The sequence below is a fragment of the Nicotiana sylvestris genome, chromosome 4, assembly GCF_000393655.2.
Source record: "Nicotiana sylvestris chromosome 4, ASM39365v2, whole genome shotgun sequence".
NCBI classification, from domain to species: domain Eukaryota; kingdom Viridiplantae; phylum Streptophyta; class Magnoliopsida; order Solanales; family Solanaceae; genus Nicotiana; species Nicotiana sylvestris.
This window is the reverse complement of record NC_091060.1, coordinates 56602544-56615560: the sequence shown is the minus strand read 5'-3', so window position 1 is coordinate 56615560 and position 13017 is coordinate 56602544. Positions and strand designations below refer to the sequence as shown.

Below are 13017 nucleotides of genomic sequence, written 5' to 3'. Positions count from 1 at the left end.
ACAATTATCGTACCAAAATAACTCGACGTCGAAGATGACCACGAACGGACGATCGAAGAAGATGGTCGTTTGGTGTCGTTTGAAGACGAAGCAGTTGGCTGTTTTGGTGGTCGTCCATGGCTGGATGTAGCAAAAGGCAGCAGCAATGACGGGAGGGCGGTTACTGCATCGCCGAGCTGGAGCTCGATGGAGGAGGGCAGCTACGGAGGCGGTGAAGCAGCAGCTGCTGCTACTGCTGAACATGGAGCTCGACGGGATCGGAGAAGACGACGATGGAGATGAAACTGGTTGTTTGGATGAGCTGCTGGATGGGACAGTGGAGCTGATGGACTGGTTGGTCGATGGAGGCGACGTTCATGGAACGAAGAAGAAGATGATGGTGGTTTGGGCAGTGATGAGCGGAGGAAGGAGCTGAACGTTGAAGAAGAAGGAGTAGCAACCATGTTGTTGGTCGTCGATGGCTGTTGTGGTTGGTCGACGAGCGACGGGGAGGGGGGGTTGGACAGTGGTGAACGGAGGGGAAGGGGCAGCCATGGGAGCTTGGGGTTGGTTTGGAGAAGAAGAAGAGGGAGTGGGGGATGGTTAGGGTTTTTAGGTTAGGGAAATAAAAAAAATGAAAAATGAAGAAAGGGGTTGGGTCTTTGGGGTTATGGACTGGGTTGACCCGGTTTGAAATGGATCGGGTCGTAGGGGAAGGTTGGGTATCTTTGGGCCTGTAGTTTTAAAATTGAAGAAAAGGCTCAATCCGGTCTTCTTCTATTTTTGTTCTTTTCTTTTTATTCAACTTCCTAAATAATAAAGCTAAAATGCTAAGATTAAATTATAAAACCCAAAATTATCTGGAAATACTAATTAACTCTTAGTAACAATTAACACACAATTAAATAGCGATTAACGATAAAATCACACAATTTGGACATTAAATGCTAAAAATGCAACGTACATTATTTTTATGATTTTTGCATTTTGTAAAACAAACTATATTAAATATCAAATGCAAATGTGACATATTTTTATATTTTTTTTTTATTAATTTAACACATTAACACGCACAGGCAAAAATACAAATAATTATCAAAAAAAAATGTCACGAAAATTCAAAAATTGCACACAAAGGAAAATTGTTTTATTTTGAATTTTTTGGGAGTAATTCTCATACAGGTCAAAAATCACGTGCTTACACCGCATATGCGAACGCGCATCTGTATAAGGTCTTGCGCAGAAGTGGAAAAGGGCAGGCTGTGTTGGAGTCGCAGAAGTGGACGAGGTCTCGCATGATCGCACCCGCAGATGCGTGAATTTTGGCCGCAGGTGCGCATGGTATGGGGTCGAGTGGGAATCGCAAAATCGAAATATTTTTGCGCCCGCATAAGTTGTCCGCAGAAGCGAAGACCCCTTGACAGAACCTTAAACTCGAAGGGTTCGTGATTTCTCTCATTTTGGACTTTGCAAACTCGGATTTGGGCGATTTTTGAGAGGGATTTCGAAGGGATTTTTGAGGTAAGTCACTTGTGGTTACATTTTTTCAATAATTATGTTTCCCCATTAAATTTCCCACCTAGATTGCGTGGTTTTGATGTGTAATTTTGGGAGTTTGAGGCTAGGGATTTGGAGAATTTAAATTGGGGGTTTGGGTGTCGATTTGGTGATGGATTTTGATAAATTTGGTATGTTTGGACTCGTGGTTGAATGGGCATTCGGATTTTGTGACTCTTATCGGATTCCGATATGTGGGCCTGGGAACCGACTTTTGAGTTGACTTTTTGACTTTTGATTAAAACTTAGTATTTTCTTATGGAATTGATTCTGTTAGCTCGTGTTGATTGTATCGAACTATTTGTGGCTAGATTTGAGACATTCGGAGGCCGTTTTGCGAGGCAATGGCGTGTTGGAGTAGAGATTTGCACGATTTGAGGTAAGTAACACTTCTAAACTTAGTTTTGAGGGTACAAAACCTTGAATTACATGTTATGTGATTGGTGTTAAGGTGATGCACATGCTAGGTGACAGGCGTGTGGGCGTACACCATAAGAATTGTGACTTGGTCGATTCCATGAAACTATATAGTTGATTTATCTTGTCGTTACCCGTATTTTCATCATGTGTTAAAGAAATTAAGCTACCAGTCATGTTAGAAGTCATGCTTAGCCTACGTGTTGATACTGTAGGGACCCACAAAGGTCTTCTTATATGTTGAGTTAATTGCTAAATTGCCATTTTGTACTTAGTCATGGCTTTTACTTGCATATTATATCTTAGTCTCTATGCCCTTTATTGATACATTATATTATTGTTGTTTGGGCTGATTATCATGATTCTTGAGAGCCCGAGATATTGGAGAGATTGATGACTTAGTGAGGCCGAGGGCCTGATTGTGAGGATATTTACAAGAGTGGGATGCATGCAACAACATGTGTATTTGATTCATGCCAGGATTGACTTATTATAGCGCTTGGGCTAGAAATGCCCCTCCGGAGTCTGCACATCCACAGTGAGCGCAAGTACCTACTGAATGCGAGTGTCGAGCGATTGGGAGAATTGAGTGACTGTGATGTTGGAGTGAATGAGAGGACTAAGTGACTGTTACTCTAAGAGTATGCACCTGATTTCATTACTGTTGTACTTCAATTGGTATATATATATATATATATATATATATATATATATATATATATATATATATATATATTAAACTTGACATAATTTAACTGTTTTGACTTTAACTGTTGAACTTGAGAGCATGCCGTCTTTCCTGTACCGTAATTCTATAATTGAACTATACCCGTGAAGCTCGCCACTACCTTCAGTCCCGTAGTTAGTTTTGTTACTTACTGAGTTGGTTGTACTCACGCTACACCCTGAACTTTGTGTGTAGATCCAAATATTTTTGGACATGGTTGGTGTTGATTATTTGAGCAGCTTAGGTATTCAGAGATTTCGAGATAGCTGCCCGGCGTCCGCAGGCCTTGACTCTCCCTCCATATCTTTGAGCTTTATGTATTTAGTTTCAATTTTTCATAAAAAATATTTTAAACTTGTGTTATATAGACGTTCATGTACTCAGTGACACCCTGATTCTGGGAACTTCCGTATTGAATTTTGATTTTTTATCCAGTTTATGAGAGCTTAAATTATTTAAACCTATTTTAGTTCATCTTTCATTTTTATTTGTTGGAAATAATTGAGTTGTTGGCTTGCCTAGTACCATGTTAGGCGTCATCACAACAAGTTATGTTTTTGATCGTGACATCTATAAATAACTCAAACATTACTTTTAAAATAATAGTTATCTGATCTTTTAAATTTTGTACTCATGGAGATTAAGTACACGCACGGAACAAGACTCGTTATTGCAATCATACAAAAAAGGGAGGAGAACCGTAATTTAACTTCTTTTTTTTTTACTACTCATCAAGAGGAAATTATTTTGAGTTAAAAACTTTGCTAATTTGTATCAAATTGATTAGTAAAAGGACTAGATTGGGTAATTTTAGATTTTTTACTTAACCATTTAATATTCCAAATATATGACTAATTAATTTGGATTTGCATTTGGTATGGCCCCCTTAAAAGAACGAAAAAAGGGCCAAAACTACTCCTAGACTATTTGATTTGGTACAAAAATGACTTACATCCATCTATTGAACAAAATATACCTACATCGTTATCTTAGTGGCTCAATTATGCCCTCATTACTAACTGACTTATCTAAAAGAATAGAAAAATTTAATGATTATCCATGCATTACCGTGCTATTAGCCTAAATATAAACCCTTGCTAAATTAAAAAGAAACATAAACCTAGGTTTTGATTGATCCGCCTCGATTTTAAACCCTATTAATCCAAACCCAATTTTAAAAGATAATATAACTTCTTCTTCATCTTTTAGATTATGCAAATGGAAGAATTTGCGCCACTACATCAATAAAAAAGTAACAATTTAAGCAAGAAAATGTTGTGTTTGGGAATAAAATGAAATAGGCAAGAGAATAAAATTCGGGATCTTGACTTAGGAAGTAATTCATTAAATGAAATCAAATGGATATAAAATGGGTATGAGAAAAAAAATTCATTATCTCCTCTTCTGATTCTAATTTTGAGAAGGGGAGGGGGAGAGTTGGCAATGGGGCGTGTCCTTTTTTCGGGCTATTGTGAAGAAACGATAATGGGTAATTTCTTTTGAAATTTTTTATAAAGATTTAAATTTAAATTCATGGGACGGGTGATATGTGGATATTAATTAATTAAAAATATTTTTAAAATAAGTCTATTAGCTAATAAGGGTATATACGAGCTACTAAGATAACGGTTGGGCATTTTCGGCTCAATAGGTTGACATGTCATTTTATACCAAATCAAACAGGGCAAGGGCAGTTTTGGCCCTTTTCAGTTAAAAGAAAGCCCTCCTACCAATAACTGCGTTATTTGTTTACTTTGCTTCAGTGGGAAAATAGACCCAATTTCTTGTTGGAAAAGTTTAGAACTTCACCAATTGCCGAACTGCGCCAACAGTAACTTGACGCTGCTTTCACTCAGACTCAGCTGCAATCATCTCCTTTCTACCGCGAGCTCCTTCCGATCTGTTTCTCTGGTGAAATTAATTTGTACGTTTCCCTCTTTGTTTTGCGCTTCTCCTGTTTGTCTTTCATGGCATAAAACCCTAATCCGTTTTCCCATTATTATTACTGGAAAAAATGCATTTATTTTATTTGGGTTGCAGTGATTTGATCCCAATCTGCAGTGAAAGCGTTAAATCCAATTTTTATACACCTTATCTGATTTTGAAAAGTGTGAGATTTAGATATCACAATTTGTTTTTTTTATTTTAAAAGATAAATTATTTGGTCTTGGAATGAACTGGGCTGAATCTTAACTGATTTAGGATTGAGGTGTGGTTGATTGATTAATTTTGTGAATTTCGCAGGTTAATATGCAATTCTTTTTTTCTGATTTTCATGTAAAAACTACTAAAGTTCCGAATTTGTGACTAATCTGGTTTTGAGTGTTAGTATCTGAATACTGCAAGGCGAGTATTTACCACTATATTGTGGGTTCAGCACTTGGATGGATGTATAAACTTCATGGCATGTACCAAATCCCCAAAATTGTTCCAACCGCGGCTTTCAATTTTTAATTATCCCCAAATCTGGGAAATTTTGAATTAACTAATTAAGAATATTCGTTAAGTCTAAGTCAGTTTATCCACATGTGTAATTGAGTTAGGGTTAGCATAGTAGAGAACTTTGTTACTATGCCGCTAATAATGCATACTTTCTTTTTTACCAATATTCTTGTTTGTTAAGTTACTGCAAGTGCTACTTTTGCCACAAAAATGTTCTGAACCAAACAGGCAGCTAAGATTGCTTGACATTCCTTGATAGGAAGAATCAATCAATCACACTAAATTTTGAGAGTTTTGAAACTTGTTGGAGGTTTAGTTAGTGACTTGGTTTATTTCTAAGAAAGTCATGAATGGTTTAATGTGTTGGAAGCTTTTCAAATTTATTTCTGAAAACCTCCGGTTTCCATATATGTAGGTGGTGATACAGTTTCAGTGTCCATCTTTTTTCTTGAAGCGTTATAGTTTTGAACTGCAGTTTCTGATAACATAATTGATTTTTTTCCATACTTGACTTTGCTGAATTTTGTTCAAAGTACCTTGAGCTCAATGTATTGTAGCATTTGAATGCTTCAATATGCCCAATCTATACTTGTATCTTTTGTATGTACAATATTGGATCTTACCATGATCTGTGTTTTGTCCATCAATAGATATTCATATGCTTTGTATTTGTGCAGAAATGTAAGTTGGCTTAAATTGGCAACCCAGGGGCTTGTGTTGAAGATTGTATGCCCTTAACTGTCAGTAAAGGAATTTTGGCATAGGAAAATATAAAAGGAATATGAATGTAAAACTGAGAATTTCTGTCAGTTGTTCTTGTCTCAACAATTATGAAATGGTCTTGAGTAGAGTAGAAATGGAATAGAGGATTCATATAGCGGACTCCAACTAGTTTGGAATTGACGCATAGTCAGTTATTTGTGCTTGTTTCAATAAAAATAGGATTTAGTTGAATCTCAATGTTTCGCAATTAGTTTATTCTAATTTGCCAACAATGTCTTACTTGACCAGCTTGCTCTGCCCACTCCAACGCTCAAGTCTTTGTGGTTTCTGAAGAGCAGTAGAAGCACATCTAGCGAATAGAAAAATAAGAAATGTAAAATTAAATAAGAAAGTTAAAGCTAGAATAAGAGCAGTTTATTTTAGTTTGCCTGTGGATATCTGCTCTAATCCTCCACTGTATCTAGTAGACATCTTTAGTTAAAAAACTGTATCAGGTGTCTTTATAAAAAAAACTTAAAAATGTATCAGGTGGACATTGGCAGATCGGCTATACTAGTCAATAGTTGATCACTGGTCCAACTGTTGGGTTTTCATGCTTTCAGGTCGTAATGCGTCAATGTGTATGTATGAAGAGAGCCATTTGGACAATACACTTATAATGAGGATGGTGTTGGTTGTTTTGGCCCTTATCTGGATGTGATGGTGCTGGAGCTTTTAAGATTTTGAGTGCTTTGTTATCATTTTGAGTTTAAAAGAATCCATTCCATTTTTGCCAGAGTTCAAGGTTTCTTGTTGCTGACATCTGAATTTTCTATGTTCCTGCTTTATTTCAAAGAAATGAGCTGCTTTTCGCTACGGTATTTGGGGTCTTATCATGATTCAATCAGCCTTTGTCCTCGAATCATATGACTCATTCTGCATGTTCATTTTTTAACTTCAAAAGTGAATTACCTAAATTACTTTTAGTTTGGTCATGTATTAGTTTGCTTCTTGATCCCTTCTCCTTTATGCTTTTGAAAATAGAAAAGGAAAAAAGAGCAGCTTGTTAATTGAGATTATCTTAGACCGACGGAATTCACTGCTTATTCTAGGAAAACATGGATTGTTATTAAAGTATTATTAGACCATAAATATGGTAAATTTTAATAATTTAGCCAGGTTTGCTTTCTTTTTTTTTTTTTTTTGGGGGGGTGGGGGGGAGGGGGATGTGGATTTGTAGGTGAGTAATCGTTCTTGTTGTTTCTTGAAATGGGAATGCGAGGAGCACTATCTTGGAAACATATATAGCAGAGTCCAATTATGATTCTAGACTTTTAAGAGGGGAGCTGAGCCGGGACATAAAATTGGAGATCTGGATAAAATTTGTCTTATAAGCCCTTTTAGAACTGAACATAGTATTTCTTATCATTTTCGTCATACTTGGCTTCTTGATTTTTGTTTGGATAAGTAAAAGACAAATTGACTTTGTTATAGTCAGAGGTACTTATTTAAGTACTTAGTGGTTTTGAATTATACTAAGAACTGTCATTCTTATATTGGCAGAAAGATGATCTCTGTAGTCTTGATGTAGTACTCTTTTGCAAATGTTTAGTTACTGTTGGTGTTGCTTTCTACACCAAAGTAGCTGCATATAGCTTTTGCAGTTCGATGTAGTACTCTTTTGGATATGTTTAGTTATTGGATTCGTGGTAGTTTCTGCGCCAAAGTAGCTGCATATAGCTTTCGCAGTTCGTTCTCATTTTGGTGCATCACATCTTGTACAACAAACAACAACTATGCCTCCATCCCAAGAAAGTCGGGGACAGCGATATGAATCCACACTGTCCATGTCGCTCCATTTAAACCCATCTTAATCCAACATTTAAAAGCTTCACATCTTGTAAGCCACTAATTTCAACGTAGGATGTAGGTACAGACTATAAGGCCAAGTATCTTAATCTGCTGCACGTACTTTTTTTCCATGTATTTTTTTTCCTTGACAAGGAATACTAATTTCTTTTGCTTAAACTGCAGGAGTTAAAATCTGCAAGCTGTGACCATGTCATCTTCATATCTCCCAGCAACTACTGATTCTCTAGCTCAGGCTTCTGACGCTACAACACCATCTGACGCCATCTCTATTCTTTACCGCATCCTTGATAACCCATCTTCTGCTTCTGAGGCCCTAAGGATCAAAGAGCAGGCAATTTCCAATCTTTCTGACCTCCTTAGACAGGAGAATAGGGCAGAGGAGCTTAAAAACCTTCTGACCCAGTTGCGCCCCTTCTTTTCTTTGATCCCCAAGGCAAAAACTGCAAAAATTGTTCGAGGAATTATTGATGCAGTGGCTAAAATACCAGGTACATCTGACCTTCAGGTTACACTTTGCAAAGATATAGTGGAGTGGACCCGTAAGGAGAAGCGGACGTTTCTTCGTCAACGAATTGAGGCTAGACTCGCAGCTCTTTTGATGGAAAACAAGGAGTACTCTGAAGCATTGACACTCCTTTCAGGGCTGATTAAGGAGGTGAGAAGATTGGATGATAAGCTGCTTCTTGTGGAGATTGACTTGCTTGAGAGCAAGCTACATTTCTCACTGAGAAATCTTCCCAAAGCCAAGGCTGCGCTCACAGCTGCTCGAACAGCAGCCAATGCTATTTATGTGCCTCCAGCGCAGCAAGGTTCTATTGATTTGCAGAGCGGGATCCTTCATGCGGAAGAGAAGGATTATAAAACTGCTTACAGCTATTTTTATGAAGCATTTGAAGCATTCAATGCCCTTGAAGATCCCCAGGCCATATACAGCCTCAAGTATATGTTGCTTTGCAAAATCATGGTCAACCAGTCTGATGATGTTGCAGGAATAATATCATCCCCAAAGGTTGGCTTGCAATATCAGGGGCCAGAAGTTGATGCGATGAAAGCTGTTGCGGATGCACACTCCAAGCGCTCCTTGAAGCTCTTTGAGACTGCTCTTCGGAACTTTAAGGCTCAGCTAGATGAAGATCCTATCGTGCACCGGCACCTGTCTTCCCTCTATGACACTTTGCTTGAGCAGAACCTTTGTAGGTTGATTGAGCCCTTCTCTAGAGTTGAGATTGCTCATATTGCTGAGTTGATAGAGTTACCTGGTGACCATGTTGAGAAGAAGTTATCTCAAATGATTTTGGATAAGAAATTCGCTGGGACCCTGGACCAGGGTGCTGGATGCCTTATAATTTTTGAGGATCCTAAACCAGATGCAATTTATCCAGCTACGTTGGAGACTGTTTCAAATATGGGGAAGGTTGTTGACAGTCTGTTTGTAAGATCTTCGAGAATAATAGCTTGAGTGTTAGATCCGTTGGAAACCGTTTCAAATATGGGGATAAGTTGTTGACAGTCTGTTTGTAAGATCTTCGAGAACAATAGCTTGAGTGTTAGATCCTCTTTTGACGTGTATCTTTTCCCTTTATTTGCTCTACCTTTTGTGTGCTGCACGCAGCGTCTGTTTTCAGCATTTGACATTCTTTATAAGGTTCCTTTCCTGATACATTCTGAACCTAGTGTAAATCATATATGTTAGAAATCCAGGAGTGACTGATGAGCAAGGTCGCAACTGAATTTCTAAAATGTTTTATGTGGGGATGACTCGTACACTATTTATAAGCTTCTGAACCACTTGCAAGGCTCATTTCTTCTTATAAGTCAATGAAGTGGGTGAGTACTATGAAGTCTCAGGTTCAAATCCAAGCGGAGACAAAAAACACTAGGTGATTTCTTCCCATCTATCCAAGCCTTGGTGGATAGAGTTACATGGTACTTGTTGCTGCCCATAGAATTAGTCGAGGTACGCGCAAGCTGGCCCGGACACCACGGTTATCAAAAAAAAAAGTAATGGTTTCTTCAGTTTAAATCTGCTTCAGTATCTCTGCATAAGATAGTATATTAGTTTGCTTGGTTGTATAAGGTCGGCGAACAAAGTTTCACATTGACTGTTGAAAAGATTGAAAAGCTATATATAAGGTGTATAAATATTTTTAAATGGTACGATATCTTTTGGGAAAACTGCGCATCTTAGGTCCAATGAGGAAATATCACGTACGTTAAGAGTATTTTTGGGTGGGCTTAGCCTAATAATTGGAGTTCAAAACGAATGGCTTCTAGCCTACTAACCATATGACTACATATGACTCCTTCCAAATTCTACTTCGAGTTATCAAATACTGCCTACGACTTCTAGCCTAATAACAATTGAGCCATTACACTGGCATTACTCATATGTTGTGGCCGAATCTATGCCACAAGCATGAACTGAAGAAGGAATCGAAGGATTGGGCTCCCAAAAGACCTTACATCATTTAAGAGTATTCATACACGTTATATGTAGCTTTTGTACTTTGATCGCATATCCAACAATCTCCGCCTCGAACCTACTCGTTTCATCGAACCCTTGGCTTTCATACCAATTATTAGGCTAAGCCCACCCAAAAATACTCTTAACGTATGTGATATTTCCTCATTGGACCTAAGCTATATATAACGTGTATGAATACTCTTAAACTCCAGCATAATATACTGGAGTTCTAGCAAGTATACCGGTCCAGCATAATATACTGGAGTTTGGAGCACCGGTGCTCCAGTCTCCAGTATATTATACTGGAGCCAGCAAAGTATACCGGTCCAGCATAATATGCTGGAGTTCATACACAGGTGCACCGAACTCCAATATATTATGCTGGACCGATCTCTATTGCAGCAAAATAGTGGCTATTTTTCGAAAACTGGTTATACCGTGCTATTTTTACAATTAAACCTTATCAGAAAAATATATTCATTCAATCCTTAAGAATTCTGATGCATCGAGTTCCTTATTGGACGTTGTTTGTTATGTTAAATATTTAAAATTAGTATATAAAATATAAGTTAATATATGTTTTTATCTCTTAAACAAAATTAGAGGTGCTTGCTATTATGGTCTTTACCTTCTTTTTATCATTGTATATATTCCTTTAAAAAAGCTTTATATACTCTCACAGAAACTATATTTATGGTATTCAATATCAATATGAAATATAATAATTTAATATCATGCAATATGAAATTCAATGACAGCTACCTGAAGGAGTCATAATATCATAAAACTATGTACTGCTAATTATTGAAAGGAAAAATTATCTGTTGAGTAAATCTTTTGCTTTATATTGATTTTAAAGTAAACTGAAACAAAAGAAACTAAATACAGATCTCAGAAGTGTAAGATTTACTTTATTTAAAAAATAAAAATAAAAACGGTGAGGGATTTGATCGAAGAGTTTGTTGGATTTTGTTATTAATAACAAAAGAAGTGTGAATGGAAAATGGTGGGAAAAGAAATGGAGGGAAGTGAAATTTTGCATGAGTTCACTTTACTAATGCACTTTGTCCCTCATTGGTAGAAGGAAAGAAAATCTTTGTGTATATATAGAGAAACTCATCTTTTAGCTCTTAAAAAGCTAAGAAGAAGGTAAACCTCGCGCCGTCGTTGCTCGGCTTGATTGATTAATTTTTTTGGACAAAATTCTTTTCAAATATTTAATTAATTAATTAAATTAATTAACGAAAATTCAATCCGGAAAAACCCATGACCCGCGACCCGGTCCGGTTTGGCCCGTTTTCTTTCCCAGATTATTTTAAACCCGTTTTAATTTTCCCGCAAAAATTTCCAACAGCTATGGCTGTTCTGAAACAGTGTCAAACCTGTTCCAACAGTTATGACTGTTCTAAAAGGTTGCAAATCTTTTCAGAAACAGTACCAAATTGGCTCTAAATATACCTTCTAATCCGAGAATATTTACTTACGAAATTTTCTGATAATCTTCTTCTTCTTCTTCTGCACAAAAAATTCAGTGTGTTTTACAACCTTCGAGTGGTTCGTTGTTCATCGGCGTTTTTGGTACCGATACGCTAATTTCCTTAAGGACACACTGTGTATTCAGTGGGCTCGATTTGTTCCTATAATGTTTCAAAATTTATTTTGAAGTTCAAATACTGTTTTCAGAATTTATTTCTACTAACTTTCTGTTTCTGTTTTCAGAAAGATTACTGTTTTATTTATTTACAGCAACACAAATTAATAACAATCTTAAGAAAATTATATTTATTATATTCTGTATTCTGTCTGAATTTTACTAGTCTGATTTGAAGATATAAAAACTTCATCAGAGTATTGAAATTCAAAAAACAATTTGAAGAACAGAAAACTTCATCGTTTTTCTGTAAAACAGTATATAAAAACTTCAGGTGTTTTTATTACGTACTATTTATTGATTACAGTATTATTTACTGTTCTGGTTTTGCCATTAATTGATCTCTTCTGTTGTTGACAGTGAGAAATGGCAATTGATAACGGAAATCCTCTGCGACTATTGGTGCAACGATGATAGCCTCGTCAAGCCGCACTGTTGTTCCTCCGGCCGAGAAATTGGAAAAATTTTCTGGAACCAACTTCAAAGGATGACAGCAAAGGGTATTCTTCTGGCTTACCACACTTGGTATGCAGAAATTCACTAGTGAAGAGCCTCCAGTGCCTGTTGCGGACTTGCCGAACAATGAAAAGTTCATGGTTGTTGAGGCGTGAAAGCAAGAAGATTGTCTTTGCAAAGGCTATATCTTAAGTGCTTTAGAGGATGACTTGTACAATGTGTACAGTGCAATGAATACTTCGAAAGAATTATGGGACACACTTGAGAAGAAGTACAAGACAGAAGATGCATGCTTGAAGAAGTTTGTGGTTGCCAAGTTTCTAGACTATAAAATGATAGACAACAAAACTGTGAGAACCCACGTTCAGGAGCTTCAACTTATTTTCACGACCTTATTGCTGAAGGTATGGTCATGAATGAAGCATTTCAAGTGGTTGCTATGATTGAAAAATTGCCTCCTTCGTGGAGAGATTTCAAGAACTATCTTAAGCACAAACGCAGAGAAATGAAGTTGGAAGATCTTGTGATACGTCTAAAGATCGAGGAAGACAACAAAACAACCGAGAAAAAGTCTCGTGGAAATTCAACGATCATGGGAGCTAATATCGTTGAGGAGACTGCTCCAAAAAGTAAGAAGAGGAAAAGGTCTTCTGGACAAACTAAGGAGCAGAACAAAAAGAAATTCAAGGGCATCTGCTACAATTGTGGAAAAGTTGGTCACAAAAGCCATGATTGTCGTCTCCCGAAAAA

At 37.0% G+C, this 13017-nt stretch overlaps 1 protein-coding gene across 2 annotated transcripts; it reads left to right on the top strand.

Annotated features, from left to right (window-relative positions):
- Positions 1 to 4399: 4399 nt before the first annotated feature.
- LOC104229073 (26S proteasome non-ATPase regulatory subunit 11 homolog) lies at positions 4400 to 9356 on the top strand. Of its 2 annotated transcripts, XM_070171936.1 has the most exons (3): positions 4400 to 4604; positions 6448 to 6629; positions 7859 to 9356. In XM_070171936.1, exon 3 carries the CDS (start codon positions 7884 to 7886, stop codon positions 9153 to 9155), a length of 1272 nt encoding a protein of 423 aa, XP_070028037.1. In that variant the 5' UTR covers positions 4400 to 4604; positions 6448 to 6629; positions 7859 to 7883; the 3' UTR covers positions 9156 to 9356. The 2 variants fall into 2 exon arrangements, with proteins under 2 accessions (XP_070028037.1, XP_009779951.1); XM_009781649.2 differs by lacking the exon at positions 6448 to 6629 and having other exon boundaries at positions 4403 to 4604.
- Positions 9357 to 13017: the final 3661 nt, after the last annotated feature.

What these genes read in the sequence shown, in the direction of transcription:
- LOC104229073 (XM_070171936.1), top strand. Translation starts at nt 7,884, where the DNA reads ATGTCATCTTCATATCTCCCAGCAACTACTGATTCTCTAGCTCAGGCT.